The sequence below is a fragment of the Semicossyphus pulcher genome, unplaced genomic scaffold (genome assembly GCF_022749685.1).
Source record: "Semicossyphus pulcher isolate SPU_LCO1_2020_fin unplaced genomic scaffold, fSemPul1.0.p SCAF_22, whole genome shotgun sequence".
Taxonomy (NCBI): domain Eukaryota; kingdom Metazoa; phylum Chordata; class Actinopteri; order Labriformes; family Labridae; genus Semicossyphus; species Semicossyphus pulcher.
Genome location: NW_027211696.1, coordinates 9188155 through 9207570, shown reverse-complemented (window position 1 = coordinate 9207570; position 19416 = coordinate 9188155). Strand labels below are relative to the sequence as shown.

At 42.1% G+C, this 19416-nt stretch overlaps 1 protein-coding gene across 1 annotated transcript; it reads left to right on the top strand.

Annotated features, from left to right (window-relative positions):
• Positions 1-2809: 2809 nt before the first annotated feature.
• Positions 2810-19115, top strand: tbx5a (T-box transcription factor 5a). Its single transcript, XM_069673614.1, has 8 exons — positions 2810-2953; positions 3678-3772; positions 5047-5166; positions 6160-6307; positions 12243-12395; positions 15322-15413; positions 16689-16921; positions 18523-19115. The coding sequence occupies exons 1-8, from the start codon at positions 2810-2812 to the stop codon at positions 19113-19115; spliced, it is 1578 nt and encodes a 525-aa protein (XP_069529715.1).
• The last annotated feature ends 301 nt before the right edge of the window (positions 19116-19416 follow it).

The following is a 19416-nucleotide window of genomic DNA, read 5'->3' as shown; positions in this document are numbered from 1 at the left end:
GCTACAGCCCGTAACCACGTGTTCAATCATCCTGCGCCTTAGGCCTATATTCATGGACTAATTTGCACTCTAAACACAACATTAGCCTGTAGCTTCGTCATTCGTGTTGAAACAGTAATGGAGAAGCATGCCTTTCGGAAATCCTGCAGAGCTCTGTTTGCAGCTGTGTGTGTGTTTGTGTGAGAGAGAGAGGGAGGATTTGTGCGTAAAAGTGAGGACAACGATGTAAAACTGATTTTATATTTTCTTTGTCTTTAAAAAAGAATTACTCCAGATATATTTATATGAATTTTTTGCCCTTTTTTAGGAAAATGTTGCCATATTGAGGTTGCATCCTTAAAGCATCTTACAGATACTTTGTGCTTATTTTACATATTTTTACTCTTTTACAAAATCTGCTTTAAAACTTCCCCCCCTGCTGTCAGCACCAGATGCACTCACGCTTCTGATCTATCAATACTGTGCGTATTACACACTGTGAAGTGACCGGCGTTATTATTGACAGCTTGCTAATGGCCAGTATCACGCTGAATGACGGGGAATTCACCCTGTGGGCGCGTGCGTAATGAGGTAATAGCCTTTAAAAAATGCGCGCACAGCACAAAAACGCCACCTTTTGAAATTCCTATATTGGCATAAAATGTTCCTGTGTTCTTTTTTCTGCGTCTAGACTGAGTTAGTCTGATTGTTTGCAGTGTTTTGCTGGTTTCTGGAGGATAACGCGTAAACTCCATCCTTTGCAACCACAGTCATACGCCTGCACCGTCGAGTCTTACTTTTTTTTTCTTACTGTTTTTAACGTTTTATGCAAATTAAAAAGTTGCTTTTTTGCAGTGCAAGGTTTGTTTTGCTTCGTCACTATCAGGTCAGCGTAATACGCAGGTGGTAACGCGCAGGCTCAATACTGTTGGGTCTAATTTAAGAGAACCTTGCGGTTTGTTGTGATCTTTATTTGCCTGAATATGAAGTCCACTAAACCTGTGTGAAGCCACAGGCCTAAACATAGCCTACACTCGCTGGCCCCTGTTTTTTCTTCCATCTAATTGCTTCTTTTTCTCGCGATCATTGGCGCTGCTCTGTGACTTGTTCTGAGGGGGGATATTAGAAGGTTTATTCATAAAATGTTCTGGACAAACTGCTTCAGCAGCGGTCTGTTAATTGGTTTCGCCAATTTGTCAGACTCTAGTGTAGAACAACAGGCAACAACGCATGGTCGATTAATCAACAATCAAGTAATCGTTCCTTCGGCCATATACAGAAGCACTATGTTGACATACAATATCTAATGATGCCTCTAAATTAAGGTGAAGGTTAGTAAATTTGATCTGTGCATGTCTCGAGGCTACATGGCTGTGGAGAAGGAGAGGGGCTTGTGCGTAATGGCGCATGAAGCAGCAAATATCAAATGGATTCCGTCCACCAGAGTGGGATTATGGAGAGGTTTAGGAGAGAAACTGGGGTGGGGGGGCTGCATTATTATGTGGGGTATAAACCAATACTATTCCTGCGCAGACTGCTTCCCCATCAACCCCCCCTCATCTACGTCGCGGACCCAGCTTCCGCTTCGCACGGTTGGTCATTGATGCACAGCGGAGGGTTGGAGAGGGAGCGCGCGCGCGGCAGAGAAAGAGAGCGAGAGAGAGAGAGAGAGGGGGGGGGGGAGACGTAGATTTGACAGGGGGCAGAGAGGCTGAGGGAGAGAGAGGAGGGAAGAAGGAGGTGACGGACCTGCTCCTCTGGGACTCGGATACAGCGTACTGTTTGGGGTGCTATCGGCAGAGTCGACTCACAAAAGCGAATTCGGCTTTAAAATGCCCAATAAGGCGCCGAGTAGTGCCGAGTAGCTGTCACCGAGCTCCGCGAGGGATCTCTTCACGGTCGCGGCTCCGCTTGTGGGAAACCTGGACTAAGCCGTGAGAGGGAGGGAGGGAGGATTCATGGAGGTTCTGTGCAACTTCAGCGACAAATACGGCTGGATTATCTGATTTTGGGACGAAGGATTGAGCATTTAAAGACGAGGTGGTTATTCTCGCAGTGTCCAACTCGAGCCTTCGCCGTGTCTTTGTGCTTTAGGTAAGCTGACCCTGCTCTGATCCGGGTACGGGTACTCACTGTTTCAAGTCATAGTCGTTTACGTCGTAGCGTACGCTGCTGCTGCTACTACTACTACTACTGCTCTGTTCTCTGTAGACGTGACACCGTGTGAGTGTAGAGGCTGTTTATTAAGACACTTCATTGTGTTGTGGACACGACATGTCGCGATATAACGATAAAGCTCACCTCTTTAGTTTGGGGAACATGAATGGGGAGAAATGTGTCCCAAAAGCGAGTGGATCTGTTTCAATATGCAGCCTCCTAAAATAAATCACGCTGGAATAATATCGAATGTGTAACTCCCTCCTTTGCTGATAATGTTTGTTTAGTAGCCCAAAAATATTCTATTTCTGACAAACATATTAGCATAAAGCTACCAACCCTTTAGCGTTTTGAAACTATAGAGTATAAATTCAATTTATCGTGCTTTTACTCTGAAAAGTTTGGATTTCAAATTAAGATTCCGCTCAACTTTTTGTGTTTTCCTTTAAGTCTATTAAATCTGACATGTCTGCTCTGCAGTTATTAGCATTGTGCAGCACAAGTACATCCAAAAAGTTGTAACTTTGTGGTCACATTTATACGGAAAAACTCAACTGTGTGTGTTTTTACATTTATAAGCTTATTTTAAACAATGTTAACCAGGAGGAACGCGCGCTGACATCTCTGTGTTTTGGCTCCTCCAGCTGGGACTGTACAGTTTCCGGACCCGGTCATGGCGGACCAAGAGGAGACTTTTGGCCTCCCAAACTCTCCCGGTGGCTCGGATTCGAGGGAATTACCGAGCGAGAATAAATCAGAGAAACAGAACGGGACCTCGAGCAAATCCCCGTCATCACAGACAACTTACATTCAGCAGGTCAGTAACACTTTGTCTGTCTGTCTGTCGGTAGGCCTCGCTTTCAGTGCTTCTGCTGTAGGGACGAGCCGAGGCCGCTCGTGCGGACTTATGGGGTCACAAACACTGTAGAATAAAATTGTGTATTTATTTACGTGCACACTCGCCTGAAGAGGCTCTACATTGCAGTATTGGGTGTTAGAATATACAAGAGAGCTAATTTAACTATTTCCAAAGTGCAACACGTGACCTTTTTTGGATCGCTTGTTCTTTTTCAAACTGTATTGCTCAAAGAAACTGAATTCAGAGTATTTATTTATTTTTTTTGGGAGGAAGTGAGACATCAGAAAAGTTTATAGTAATTTCAGCTTCGATTTTAATATCTTGTTTTGGCTGAATATGCGACTTTAGTGATACATTCTGCATGAAACTGTGTTAACCCAAATTTAGACAGCTCTTATTTACAGTGTAGTGTTTGAATAACTAAAGGCCCAACAGGTCTGAGCGCACAGAATGACACGTACACGTGCGGTTACACTGTAATAATGTGCCGCCACAAATGTAAAGTTCATATATCATCTGGGCTTTCTTTTATATTTGCTGCTGTGGCAGCTTCTATTTTTTGACAGCATACTATTTGCAGGCCTCAAAACCACGCGAGAGTTAGAGCTTGACAGACACCTCTGCGTAAAACTCAGGCCTGTTTAAAGCAATACTATGGGCGCTAAAATGTTTTATTTTAAAGGGAATGGAGGGAATAAAAGTCTACCTGCACGAGAGGGAGCTCTGGATGAAGTTTCACGAGGTGGGGACGGAGATGATCATCACCAAAGCCGGAAGGTAAGACGACAAACAACACAGTCATTCACCTTACTACGACGGGAAACAAGAGTCACATACAGGCGTACAATAATGCAGACCACAGGCTCGGCTGGAATTTTTCGTACGTTTGGATATTGAAATAGACACCGTGAGGAAGCACAGAGAAAACAAAGAGCATCTGGTGGACGCTTTAGCGCTCTGCAACACCACGAGTCCATATAGTCCATATTTTAGTCTGGGTGGCGCTGCTGGGAAATGTAATATCAACGACTTATGAGCCTGAACGCGCAAGAACATTAAATCCATCTGAGCGTGCGCTTGTCGCGTCGATATTTCCTTCATTATAACCAAATACACACATTTTAAACGCGTGTTTTCATCCATTTTCATGGAGGCATCTGTATCTGCTGTCTGTGCGCGTGTGCGTAATTGCGCGCAGACGCTTCTTGCGTGCAACATGTTACGCAGTACATGTGTCACGCTGTCTGCTCCACAGTCGCCCTCAGATTGCATCCAGTCATAAAAGCGCCCGTCGGCTGAGTGTGAACGCGCGCATGCACGATGGCGGCTGGTGTCTGCTGCTTTGTGAAGCCTCAGATGTGAGAATTATACGTGATGAATATTTATAGTATAACACGCAGAGCTACATTGCATTGTGCGCAACAGTGCAGGCAGGTCAGCTGCGTAAAGTTCCCATTATTTCCCTGTCAGTCATTTCTCTCCCGTTTCTGGCGAGAAATGATATCACACATGCATCATCCCCCCTCCTCCTCCTCCTCATCATCTTCAGCCCTTCTTTTCTGCTCGTGAGGCTTCTTACCCTTACTCATACTGTGTGTTTTTCTCTCCAGTGTGACAGCTACCAAATATCCGAGTGATTTACTGAACGGATCCTGGCCCACAAGTGAAAAACGTTTTATAACGCGCAGGCCCAACGCCCTGCCCTGAAAATAGTCCCGCACCTCTCCAAAGAAAATAAAAGCATGAAATGTAAAACCACTCCACGTGAGCTGACTGCGTTATAATTAAGTTTGTAAATAGGAATAATTAAGAAAAAAAAAGCGAGGAAGTGTTGAGCTTTATTCTGAAAGTACACGTTAGTTTTTATTCACTTTTTAGTGAAAGTTTAAAATGCAGGTTTGAAAATGTCTGAAGCTGGATTTTAGGTTTCTTCTCCAGAGCACAAAACCATGAAAAACGCCCCGCAGTCTATTTCTGCCTGCCTTCTTTTTCCACACTTTGACAGAAATACCATATATAGCGCTATAAACCGTCTTTTTCCTCCTTTACAGGCGAATGTTCCCCAGCTTCAAAGTAAAGGTCACAGGATTAAACCCCAAGACTAAATATATCCTCCTGATGGATGTTGTTCCTGCGGACGACCATCGGTACAAATTCGCCGACAATAAATGGTACGTAAAGAAATAAAGAGTTTTGTTGCAGAAAGAAACTTCTCTGCGCTTTTACGCGCACGACTTTTCACAATAAGGGTCATTGTGTTGCGGGTCGCAGCCGCTACTCTCTGAGGAGTTTACTCCAACAGGAAATTTTGTTTTGTTGTCCTGATGGACGAGAATCGGATGTGGACATATTAATTCCCTGAGAATTATGAACTGTGTGTTCTCTCGCGCGTGCCAAGAAAAGGAGTCAGCTGGGAGAAAGTTTTCTGCCGGAGCTGACTGAATGTTTTCCTACCAGCCTAAATGTGTGCGCATTCTAACAAGGCTGTCTTTCAGCGTGGGGGAATAAACGCGGCTATTTGTTTAGTGTCATGTCCATCTCTCTTACCTTGGTCAGGAATGCCTTGTTTGGGTCAGCGCCTCTCAATGAGGGCTTACTTAAAGAGGATAATCACATGCCAATACTGCCGATAATGACCTGTCCAAAGCATGTCCTGGAACTAATTCTCCTCTTGATCTAATGATGTCGGAAAACAATGTCTACCAGCTCTAATCTGACCTCTGACAATCCAAAAACAACTTCACAAAGTATTATACAAATCGCACAAAGGAACTGGAGTTTCTTTTTTGGGTTAAGGAAACTTTAAAAAACGAAATTCAAAGAGTGAGGTAAACATGCTGGTGGCACACCTTTAAGGCCAGTGCGTAAATGTCTTGGATGATCAAATAAAGAACATTTAAACAGCTTTAGAGTTTAGCAAAAGTTGTTTCCAATTTTATGTTTTATTTTATTCGATATTTTTCTTTAAAATGTGCTGCATTCAGTTCAGATACTCTCTGCTTAACTTCTAGATTTGTCTTTAAAATATGCTAAATACAATTCAGTTAATCCGTGCGTAATTTGTGTTTATTCGAATATTTTCCAATTTTTACCCACTGTCACGTCTACATATTTCTGAGTGTCATTCCGCAGTGTTACAGTGTGACTGTGTTGCTGTACTTCAGGTCCGTGACCGGGAAAGCAGAGCCCGCCATGCCCGGCAGGCTCTACGTGCACCCGGACTCTCCCGCCACCGGGGCGCACTGGATGAGGCAGCTCGTCTCCTTCCAGAAGCTCAAACTGACCAACAACCACCTGGACCCGTTCGGACACGTAGGTGCCTATTGGCCTATCATCTATACTATTTAACCGAATGTGTGTGTTTGTGTGTGTGTGTGTGTGTGTGTGTGTGTGTGTGTGTGTGTGTGCTGTTAAAACCTGCTGCTGCATTTATGTGTTGCTAAGTGGCACGTAAGCAGGGAGGATCCGTCACTGAAGCGCGGTTTAGAAGCTGATTTAAAAAAGAAAAATGATACGAAATCCCGTTTTATCTCGTTATAATTATTAATATTATTATTATTAATTATTGTGATTTTTTTTCATACTTTTAAAAACTATAAAAACTAAGATTAAAGTTAATGTAAAGTTATTTTCTATATTGGAATAAATTAGAGCTGCATCACTTATTTAAACAATTATTCTGCATGACACTTTTTAAGGTCATAATAACAAACAAAAAGTAACATAAAACTGTCCTTTCCCCTCTTCTTGTAAACACATTGATACACATGATTGGTCACTATAAATGCTGAATAATATCTTTAAAATTAACTTTTAAAAAAATGTTATCAGAGCAGCAGGAGGCTCCATAAAGTCCCTGACTGCTGCAGAGTTTTCGTTGTGTTATTAAGTTCCATTTAGAATTTGCAAATGTATGCGAGTAAGTCTGAGCTATAATCAAGTTAAAGAAGCTACTTTCTATTTATTCATATTTCTTGCTACATTCTTGTGATATTTTCCCTGTATTAAATGTCAATATTTTAATAATAATAATGTCAATAATTTAAAAGAGAGTTCAAACACATGAATACAGTTTCTTATTCTGGTGGAGGTTCGTTGAAAGTTGCTGCTGATGCAGTAAAATAAGTTAAATATTTTATTAAAGTTTAATGTATTTAAATGACACCAAAAAGTTTATGATTTTTTTCTTCTTAAGTTTTTAATTTGAGTAAAAGTCAAAATGTATTAATTTTGTAACTTCAGAGAGCAAAATACAGTCTGATGCTTTTATTAATTTGATAAACAAACAGTGTATCGTTGTGCTGAATTCTTCACTGAAAACACTTTTAAACAGTTTGAAGCACTGAATATTAAATTTGCTGTAAAAAGAAACTAAAACTAGTTTGTGATGTCCTTGAAAAACAAGCATGTGACCTTGTAAAGGACAAAAATGTGTCACTTTCACATTAAAAACATAGTAGTGCTGTTTTCTGGTGTAAAGAGAGCCTCCCTCTCTCACTGTGGAATCTGTTGGTCTGTTCGAGGCTCATGAAACTGCTAAAGTAGAATAAGATGTTTAATCCTGCGTCCTGGACTCTCGTTGGCACTGTTTGTTGCCCGGGTTCATTACAGCGACCCCCTTGATGCATCCACATTGTAGACCTCCTGGAAGTCAGTCTGCATAAGTAGAGGGGAGCACTTTTTAGCAAAACGGAAAACTGCAATTGCACCCCCCCCCCCCCTCACACACACCCTCCCCCCTCTGGAGTTAGAAAGTGTATGGTACCCATTTTCTAACTTTACCTCCTCATTACTCCACGCTCACTATCAGGCCCCCGGGCTTTTTGTGATTCCTTTCTTTACCCAAAACAGAAACACAAACATCACTTACTTCATCTTGGCGGCAGGTTTGATGGGAAACTGAGGCCAAATTAGATGTCTTGTTGTAGAAACGGAATAGCGGAATAGTGGCATAATTAGCTTTTTCTTGCTAATAGGCCCGGCCATGAAAGGGAAAAACCATTACGGGGCTGGCACGGGGACATCAGTAGGTTCTCTGTTTTTAAGGAGATGGGTTAAACGAGGAAAGCGAGGGATTGAATTAGGCTGAAATCGTTCTGCTAATGTTGATTAGCGGTGTTTAAATCTGTCCTCTGCACTAAAACAAGCCTCATTATGACATTAAACATATTCCATCCACCATGCCCATCACTTTTCCACACACACAGGCCTCTATCTGTCCACATGGCACCTTTTTTTAGGGATTGTTGCCTCTCCAAAGTCCAGCTGCCGGAGTGAAACCGGAGCTCAACTCGGTATGTGTGCGCTGTTGTAAATTTGGGGCTGGAGCACATTTTTGATTGGTTGCAGCGGCTCTTGGCTCGCCCCGTTTCGTGCTGGGAGACAGCACCCTGGGATTTATAAATGAAATGTGTTCCTTTCGGCTTGTTGGTCCAGCTGGTTGAAATAACTTGTCGATGATTTATAATTACCAGCAGCGAGACATGAGACCTGGACATATTGCTGATGTCAATCGGAGTCTGAGGAGGCTGTTTTTCTCTACAAATGTGCAGTAATTAGACACATGTCAGAGCAGAGTGTGATAGGCCTCATGATGCTCCGCTCGGCTCGTTTCCTGAGAGCTGGTGTGCAGTAGCTTTGCTCTGATGCATATTTAAACAGGCCGAGGTGCAGCCCTGTCTCTTTAAATCATTTCACAACTCACTTGTAAAAGCATTTATTTTTTTGTGAGAAGCGTAAAAGAAAAGCTGCCAGAATTACGTTTTTGAAGTGACATAACTGAAGTTTTTAGTCGTGTTTGTGTTTTGCAGCTTTATTTTGCAGAATGATAGTGCACATATATTACAGGCTGCAGGCTCGCTATATATGCACAACACAATAGTTTCTATAACATATGTCATGCATTACATCTTTTGACATATCTTTGCAGTGTTTTAAATCTCATGCTAAAGGTCAAAAGGCCATCGCTGTCTCGAGTTTGCTCGTACTAACCATTATAAACTAACTGTTAATAAAACACAACAGCAGTTTTGGGGAGTATCTAAGTTCACTCAACTCAGTGAGTCATCACTGAGTGTTTACATGTTATGCCACTCTCCACTTTTACTCCAGTACATTTTATGCGCATTTATCTTAGAGCTAAAGTATTGTCAGTCACGTAAGGATGATATATTTTATTTACCCCCGGGGTGATTCGGGCGTTACAGTTGCTGTGATGATAATGATTTTGTCTCAAGTAGTTCAAATTAGCTTCTTGCTGACCACCGGTGTAATCAGTGCAAAGGTGATTATAAGATAAACTGTTTATAATGATACAAAGCAATGGAAGGAGCTAATCTGCATGAGACCTACTCTTTGATATATGAGTAAAGTTAACTTCTGCACTGCCGAAGAACAACTATAACTTTGTAGTACTGTCGTGGTGGATGTTAATTCTTAAACCACCGCACTGCAGTGCTACTTTGGCAAATGTAACACAATGTGGTGTTTGGGCAACACATGAGAAACAGTACACATAAGCTGCAAAGCAACACAATGAATAATGTAATAATAGTGAAACTTCAAGCTGCAAAAACAGGCAAAGTTTTTGCACAACATTCTCACTACTCTTCTGGTAATTTCTGATACTTTCTTTAGCCAATAATTAATCTATACTACTACTTCATTAAACTTTAAATGCAGAAGTTTCACATGGAAGAAAATGCTGTTATGTTGTATCATAGTAAAAGATATAAATACTTCTCATGGTCTCATTGTTACAGATTTAAGTAATCAAATCCTGTATTTGAACTCCTAAAATGAATGCCTCCATTTTCATCCCCAGCTGCTCTTTTCGCGTCGCTCTCCCTCCAAACTCCTGCAGAACTTCTCCGTCTTACTCCTCTGCCCTCTCCGCTCTCTCCCCCCCCCCGTCCTTCCCACCCACACATGTTTTCTGGCCGGGCCAGGGTTGGGAGTGTGAGGATCGCACTGTTTATATTTGAATGGCAGTGTGCGCTTGAGCAATAGATGATGGTGTACAAAGCCTTCTGATCCCGCGGCTCGGGGAAAACTCTCTGATGTGGTGGGACATGAAAGCAAAGGGCAGCGGCTCGGGACCCAAAGTGATCCCTCACTATCATTAAATGCTATCATCCAGAGGCAGGAGGAGGAGAGGGGGGGCAGAGATACAGGGAGATGAGGCGTGTGCAGGGGCCCCAGTGGGTGGTCTGCAGCTAACACACAAACTGGACTTTTGGATCCCACAGAAATGTGCGTTTAGATGTTTCCACGCAGCTTCTAATGCATCTCAGTGGCGGACATTTTTAGCTTCTCAAACCATGTGAATGATGGGTTTGTACTGATGGGTTTGTTGTTGTGGTTTGTCCCAAACATGGACGTTTCTCTGCAGACCTCAAAGTGAAGCCATTAATGAAAGCGTGCATGGGAAAATGTTTTGTTTGACTTACTTTTCCTCTGCACCCATGAGTTCGAGAACTTTGCAAAAGCTCTTTTATAGGATCCCCAAAAATATGGCTGTGCTTCTCGGTTTGTTGGAACATGCTGTAAAGAATATTTTTACATTTGCACGGTCACATGACATGCAGTGACCTTGCAAGAGGAGCAAGATTTCCTCCGCCTGAAGCTAAAACTACTCTCGTCTAAAATCCAAGTCTGCAGCTTTAAGACTCTTTTCTGCAGACAGTTTTATTTATGGTAAAATTAGCAAAAGCAGACTCTCCAAAAAGCCTGCTTGTAGGAGATGCACACGACTGAAACATCATGCAAAGGGTTAGGAACATCCATTAAATCAGCGTGCATCTACAAGGTGCATTGCAACCACTTTTTTACCCACTTTCTGCCCATTACAAAAACCTGCTGCACCATGAAATTAGTGCATATTAATAAAGGATAAGTACTGCATCATGTATGGAAGCCTGTAAGGCTCTAAGAAAGGACTCAGGGTTATGTCTGTGCAATGCTGCAGGATGCCCCGACAGGTTCCAGAGGTCAGGGCGACCCCTTGTCTCTTGGTCTCCGGCAGTGAAAGGCAGGTACAAAAACAAGCTCTGAGATAACAGATGGGAGGAATGCCTGTGGGACAGAAAGGTGGTCGGAGGGGTACAAAGGAAAGAAGAGACATTTTTGTTAGAAAATAAAAACCATTAGATTTCCAAGAGGCTGGTGACCGTGACTCCCTCGTCCGTCAAAGCAATTAGACTTAAGATGCACGGATGAGAGGGCCTCAAAAGAGAAGTTCAAGGCTCAAGTTCAGCTGTGCGGAGCGCGTCTTAATGTCGCCAAGCTAGCCACCGGTAGCAGCCATCACTTAGCTCAAAGTAGGTTAGAGGGGCAACCAGAGAGGGGACATGTTAGCCTGTTACTCTCCTAGGACTGCTCATCTGCTCTGTGGGACTGCACTACCGTAATGACTGTAATATAGCGAGCTAGCCCTCTGGAAAGACTCAGTTTGGAGTTACATAACGAGATGAGTTTTGTGTGGGGTTTGGTTGGAGATGAGAAGGAGTACTAAAAAGACAAGCGTGCACATGGACTTTATTTTATTTGATATATTTCTAAAAGGTTCCAGTTTTTTTTTCGTATAGTAGGTGTATACAAAGTACAAAAAAAGTTAGAGATAGAGAATTATACTGAATGTAGGATTAACGAGGACATTTTAATTACAGAGGCAACACAGCAGAGATGGACTGACAGGTTTACACCACAGACTGGATATCTTATTTAAAGCTGTTGCTGCTACAGAGTTAAAGGGGGGGTTACTTTTTGTGGCGTAATTCCTTCAAAATAAAAGTGCAGTTTGTGAGTAAAAAGGTTAATTGATATAGTTGGATTCAATGAGATGAACATATAAGTAAATGTAAACACTAAAAAGTGAGAGTGCAGTAGCTGCCAGGCCTTTTCTTTGTTATAATGTCTTAATTTACGCACAAATCATGATATAAAAGTGCTCACTTTTCTGTATTAAGGGACTCAAACGTATTCTATTGTTGGGTCTTTAAGCTAGGCATGTTTGTACTTTTTTTTTGTATTTTGGCTATAGCTACAAGAGACCAAAACATGCTAACAAAAAAAACGTACATATAAAATTTAAGCTGCCAAAAAAGCATGATTTAGGGGACTATTTTTTGTTATAACATTCTCAGACTAAATTAAACCATTAAAGCCTTGTTAAAACAGATGAGCTTCTCCTTTTTTACACTCAGCAGCTCCGAAGAAAACCTAAAGTTATCTCCCCCCCTCCTTCTAGATCATTCTAAACTCGATGCACAAGTACCAGCCGAGGATCCATATCGTGAAGGCGGATGAGAACAACGGCTTCGGCTCCAAAAACACGGCCTTCTGCACGCACGTCTTCCCAGAGACAGCCTTCATCGCGGTCACGTCCTATCAGAACCATAAGGTAAACTCCTGCATGGATTATACTTTTCTGTCTTTTTATTGCAGCCTGTGACTCAGTAAAAAGGCATTTTTAAATTCACGGCGCTTTTTTATGAGGCGATTTTATTTTTACAATGTTTCCAACGTGGCAGAAAGTTCCAGAAATACAAACAGAGACACATACTGCGCACTGAAAAACAGAAATGCAGGATTAGGACTGATCTTATATCCATTTCAAAATAAAACTTAAAATCTATAATTTAGTATTTAACACTTACAAATCCTCTATTTAATTGTGTCCATTTATTTCTGTCATTATAAACGGGATGTGCTGACTGCTCTGCACCGAGAGCGAATGAAAGGCAGGGTTCTTATGTGAGGTTAAAGTGAAGCCTTGTCACTGTCAGCTGAAAATCTCTGATATCACACTGAGTCACTGACAGATGAGGGAAAGCTTCAGATAGCCGACTAGACGACGTCTGACCTCAAGAGACTTTTCTAAGTTCCAGGCCTGCAGCGCTTTGTAACGCGCGCGCGCGAGCAGCTGCAGATAAACCGGATAAACCCCTGGCGTCACTTTCCGAGTCACTTTTTTTTCAGTCGACCTAACCCACCTTATAAATCCTAATTACGACATTTAAATAAACTAATAATAATAATAATAATAATAAATCGTTATTCGTGATGGAATAAATAATAATTCGTTTAGAAAACAAGCTTATTTACGAACTTCTGCCACTTTATTTTTTAATAAAGATACAGTGACAAAAAAACAAACTCTTTTACCTGATGTCATCAGGATATTTTTTATTGTCGTTATTTATTAATATAGCTTTTTGCGCATGCGAAAGATGCGCAATATAAACGCGTTTACAAACCCGGAAGTGTTGATTACAAAATAATATATTTGCTAAATAGCCTTTATTATATAGGCTAGGCTATCATAGTGTAACCTTTATAATCGTTGAAAATGTTCTGTAAAACTTCTATATTTTATTTTATTTTATATATAAATTTCCTGTCAGGTGATGAAATAACTTTGAATATGAAATGAAATTGTCTCGCTGTTTCTGCGTCCTTTGCTGTGTAAAAACTTTTACACAGAAATTATGGGAGACTTTTTATTTCTGTTTTTTACTCCAGAATAAAACAAACTGTCGCCTATAATCGGCTAAAAATAAATTATTATAAAGTCAGTCGTTGATTTCTTGAGGTCATGAAGGCAGCATCACAGTTGTTCATTTGCGTGTTCGAAAAAAAAAAAAGTTTACACAAACTTCTAGGGTGGGGGGGAAATCCTGGGAATACAGATATGTGTAAACAGCGTCTGTTTCCCGTCATGTAACCGTGCGGGCCTGTATGTTTTTAGTTTGGGGAATACGGGAGAAAGGGGGCGAAAGCTCATAATGTCCCCGCAGCCAATCACAAGTCTCGCGCGCTTCTGGGAACAGGAAGCGCAAATGACCGGCATGCTGTAGAAACCATTCATTATTTTTTTTCAAACATCTTATTGGGGGCTGAGATCGTAACCCCCGGGCTAATTATTGGGGCTTTTCCAGACCTGCAGAAAAACAAGCATTTGTGATTTCCAGGCGCTTTACCACAACTGTCTAATCAAACAGGCCAACATCTGCCAAAGCTATAAGAGCTGCAGGCGTGCGTCCAATTCACCTGTTGGACTCACAGCTAATGAAAATGCTCAAAGTCTCTGGTTTCAGGTCCTGGCAATTAAAACATTTTTCCAAACTGTGTTTTCTGAAATAATATGTTTTCTTCCAGAATAAAAAAGTGGAAACTCCATACCTCGTATTTTCGTTATATTCAATAAATTGTATTTTCCTTCTTTAGGCAAAAATAGCCCAAAGCATCTGGAAACATATGCATATAAACCTCAGTTTTTTTAATGAGCATAATTTGGATACATTCTTGTAAAACTGTGCGGTCTTTGAAGTTGTTATTTTCTGCCTGATTGTCCCGAGCCTTCTCCTAAAAATATATTTAACAGTATTCTGATTCTCTGCTCCGGTTATTTAAATCCTCCCGGAAATATCTCGCTCTTATTTTGAAAAATACATTAATTTTCCTGTAATCTATGACTTTGGAATGCGTCATTATTTCTTCTCGGAGCGCACGCGGAGGCTAACGAGAGTTCAAACGTACTCTGAACTTTTTATCCCAAACTTAAAAGCAGCGAAACAATATATAAAAGCCCCGCCAGGCCGCGTGCATTAATAAGAAGCTATAGAGCGAAGTGTCACACGAGATATTTTTTACAAGGTTTGGTAAAAGTGTCAGCCAGCGTGCAGACACAACCCTCGCAGTCTTGTCAGGAAGCTGGAAGCACGCGAGAGCTGCCAGCTAATTACCTGCCAGAAACCGCTGCTCATGAGAGGGATCTCCCCGGATTCTGTTTAACCTCTTTGGGATTAATTTGGGAGGCTCTCTGCACTTCTTTCGGTCTGATATTTACAAAGACATTTATTACCAAAACATAGAGTCAGATAATAAATCACGTTATTTGTATCTGTCAAGCGTAGGCCAACTCTCTGTTTGGCCAGGGGCTGTCGAATGCAGCGTTATAAATGATGCAATTGGGGCTTTTATTGAACTGTTTAGCTTAGCATCTGAGATTTCTGGAAATGCAATTATTTAACCTCCTGGGTTGCTAGGGAGGAGTTGGATGCATCCAGAAAACTTCAAAATAAAACTCAAGTTGTAATACTGTAATCGAACTTTTTTTTAAAGTGTTAGGGATTGAGAAAGGTTTCCGCAAACATTAAATAGCTCCTATTAAAAAAAACGAACGCACATGTGTGTTGATTCTAATTTGGACCCTTATGACTTTTTAAAATAGTTGAAACTATGAAGTTGATGTAATGAAGTTGCAGAACAACATAGGGCTTTTATTTGATTGCACAACATGTTGCTAATTAAGCGCGCTCTTGCAGATAACCCAGCTGAAGATCGAGAACAATCCGTTTGCAAAAGGCTTTCGTGGAAGTGACGACATGGAGCTGCACCGGATGTCAAGAATGCAAAGGTAACGAATGCTTTATTTTGAAAAATGATTTGAATAAATTGTCTTTAATTGATCCCAGGCTCTGATACGCGGAAACACTGACATCAAAACTGAGTGATGTCGAACGAGTCGGATAAATGTTGCAGGGATTACTGACATCCTGGTCACACTGTCACTTAACAAGCCCCTTAACTTTCATCCTTCAATCATCCACATGCGAGCCAGTTCTGAGTGTTATTTTCAGTGAGTGTTATTCGCGGTGATGTAAGTGTAGTTCTTGATCGCCGGCCAGTTTTCATGCTCGAGACTTTTATGGCTGATCTGGCAGGACCTCTGAAACACGACTGCAACATCTCCCTTCCACACTCTGCAAGGATGTTCCAACTCTGTGTGTGTGTGTGTGTGTGTGTGTGTGTGTGTGTGTGTGTGTTGGAGTGGTGGTATCGCTCGGCCTGCTGGTACTGCTCTCTGTCTGTTATTCAGTCCAGATGAGGGATGGAGCATGCGTCTGTGCTGCGTGGAAAACACATTTTCAAAGGAGAAAATCTGGTTTTGAAACTCGCCCAGCCTCCCCCTCCCTCTTTTTGGGCAGCTGATTCAGGCATTGTGTGCATTCGAATGTAGAAATCCCAAATCAGGAAGAAAAACACTGGAAAAGTTGGCCTCCGGACAAGGTGTTAAAATCCAACCTCCTTCCCATAACCTTTAATCTGAGCCAGAGACTAAAGTTCTTGGTAATTAAGCATCTCAGATTAATGTCATGGTTTATTATGCACAGAGAAATCCCTGGAAATCGTGAGGTACATTTCCTGAAGTTTAAAATGGCACGTTTGATTGCTCCAGACACACGTTAAGTCACTTTAAGTAGGTGCGTGCCACAATTTAATACGACATTTTGAGTGAAATGCGTTTCATCTATCAAAACTTGCGAATGCACAGAGCATGGTGAAAGTCCAAACCACGCAATCAATCTTCTTCGCCTTTGTCCGATGCTGCAGAGTGCAGCGTAAGCCACGCACGTCTGCTCCTGGTTACATTTGTGAAGGGAGAGCTTATTGCGAAACCAGGTCGCCGTTTCAACCCAGGCGATCCCTGAAATCAAAGACGCAAAAGTAGCAAAATGATGTATTGACGGATGCTGGGGATTAATAGGAGTGAAATACATGCTGGCGTGCTCAGTGGAAACGTTTTCCCCCCCTCTGTGTGTGTCCAAGAACAGAATTAAACTTCTAATTTTGTTTTTAATAAGCTTTCATAGCTGTTTTATTAACTGTACTTGGTTGTGTCTGCACGCAGTACCAAGGAGTATCCCGTCGTGCCTCGCAGCACGGTGCGCCAAAGGGTGGGATCCAGCCAGAGCCCGTTCAGCGGGGAGGTCCAAGGCATGGCCACCCCGAGCGCCCTGAGCTCCCAGTACTCCCAGTGCGAGAACGGGGTCACCAGCACCTCGCAGGACATGCTGCCTCAGTCGGGCTCCTACCCGCTGCCTCACGAGCACGGCCAGGAGTACCACTGCATCAAGAGGAAAGGTAGGATACTGGGAATCAGACAGTGTTGGCTTGTGAGGGAGGACTGTGGAGATGACAGCAGTAGTGCAGTCTGTATGATGTAATTGCTAATGTTTTATTGCAGTAAAAGCTTGCAAAGCCACCCTTACTAATTAATTGAATACATACCTAAAATACTTTCTTTAATTTGGCCTCTAGTGACTCATGCAACAGTTTTCAGTGGGTCACATACTGTCTGTACAGCAGCTTCAATCCCAGTCAGGACACCACATCTAACACAGAACATAAAATCCTTTAGGCACATAAAAATCTGTTTTTAACTAAAAACTACAAACAACTTCATAAATGTAATAAAAATATACAGCGTGCAAAATTGGCTTGTAAAAAGCTCAATATAATTAAATATATACAGCGTATAAATGTATTTACAAATGTGTGTATAATATAAGTGTGTAATAGAGCATGAGTACACTGATGCTTTTATAACTGCTCACTGAACAGCTATACGTTCAGTGTGTGTGTATTTTATTAGAGCCAGTTTAATAGATGTTATTTAAAACTATGCTACATCTTTGTTTGTGTATGTATTTTTCAGTCCCGTCACTCTTTAATCACGATTAAATTATTCGTAAATATGCCATCCTACATCCCAACATTGTTTCGTGTGTGACACCACATACCTGCTGTAGTGCCTTGCCGTATGCACCCACCGTGGACAAGTTCACGGTGGGTGAATATTCGTACTCATTTAAGTTGGGGGCAAATAACGTTTTTCCCACATTATTTACATATAAAAATATAAAAAGGTATGTGTGCTTTGCTGTGTAACCAATAACTAAGATCAGGTGCAGCCAATTGCCTTCAGATGAACACTTGTGCATCCAACAAAATCTGTTTTTTTTGCTAACAAAAAGGGTTAAAGTACAAATAAGTCTGTTAAAATTCCAGGTTGTAAAACTGTACAAATGTGGAATGTGCTTTATGTTATGTTTAAGTAAAATACAGAACAATCAGAATACACTTTATCGGCCAAGCGTGTGCACACATACAAGGAGTTTGACTCCGGTCTACAGAGCTCTCTGTGTTCAGACAAAAATACACATTAAGGCAATAAGACAGTAGTGCAGTGATAAGGAGTAGGGATAGACCGATCATCGGCCGGGGCGATTATCGGCGCCGGAGTTTGTATTATTCAAAATTTTGACGCCAATATTTTCACTTTTATTGCAAATTAATATCGGCTTCAAATATCGGTTATCGGCCTCCTTGACTACTAATAATCGGTAACGGTATCGGCCCTGAAAAAAACATATCGGTCTATCTCTAATAAGGAGTGCAAAAGATGCATATAAATATAACAGCTAAAATTCAGAATACAAAGTATATAAAGCGTGTGAATAAAAGGGACAACATTCATCTAAGCAAAAAGTGTGTATTTATATAGAAAGCATGAAAATGTACAGGCATATTATTAGTAGTAGATTAGTAGACACTGATTGATTGTTTTGGTGTCAGTAAAAAAAAACAGTTGACAAAGGTTAGTAACGTTGGAGTAACTGTAAATTTCACAACACAAACATGCCCCCTGACTAACACTGTCACCTCTGTGTTTCTGCCTGCAGTGGAGGACGACTGTCACTCCAGTGAGCACAGCTATAAGAAGTCCTACCTGGAGAGCTCATCCAGCGAGGAGGACCATTACTACCGTCCTGTCGGCTACGCGCAGAGCCTCGGCCTGGCCGGAGGCCCGTACCGCAGTGAATCCAGCCAGCGGCAGGCCTGCATGTACGCCAGCGCCTCGCAGGGCGCCGAGCCTGTTCCTAGTCTGGAGGACATCAGCTGCAACACGTGGGCCAGCGTCTCACCGTACGGAAGCTGCTCCGTCACCACCATGCAGCCGATGGAACGGCTGCCATACCAGCACTTCTCCGCCCACTTCACCTCAGGGTCTCTGGTGTCAAGGCTCGGCGGGGTCGGGGGCCACGCCTCTCCGCAGCTGGGCGACGGCCACCACGCTGCCATGTACCAGAGCTCCATGACCCACCAGACTCTGGGCCGCCAGTGCAGTCCTGGGGCCGGGATCCAGTCGCCAACAGCCGGCCTGCAGGGAAACGAGTACCTCTATACACACGGCATACCACGTACACTATCGCCACACCAGTACCACACTGTGCACAGTGTTAGCATCATGCCTGAGTGGAACGAGAACAGCTAAAAGAGCTTTTCCACCCTACAGATAAAAATATCACAAGGAAAGAAGAAAAAGGACCAAAATAAGGCAGGGTTTAGAGGATCTATATTTATATTTTTAGAGTCATCTTAATGAGGTCAGTGTTCACTGACAGCAGTGGATATTTGTGAGACATTGGCGTAGGAAAGCAAGCATCTTATCACTTAACCTTTTGTGACAGCATCTGCACTTATATGCAAATAACATTAGCGTGAACTCAAAGGAGCTGGACAAGAAGAAGGAAAAAAGACTGCTCATGTGCAGAGAAAATGTAAACAGTGGAAAC

What these genes read in the sequence shown, in the direction of transcription:
- tbx5a (XM_069673614.1), top strand. Translation starts at nt 2,810, where the DNA reads ATGGCGGACCAAGAGGAGACTTTTGGCCTCCCAAACTCTCCCGGTGGC. An exon ending in AGACAACTTACATTCAGCAG is followed by an intron (nt 2,954 to 3,677) that starts GTCAGTAACACT and finishes TTTATTTTAAAG; the next exon opens with GGAATGGAGGGAATAAAAGT. An exon ending in CGGATGTCAAGAATGCAAAG is followed by an intron (nt 15,414 to 16,688) that starts GTAACGAATGCT and finishes GTCTGCACGCAG; the next exon opens with TACCAAGGAGTATCCCGTCG.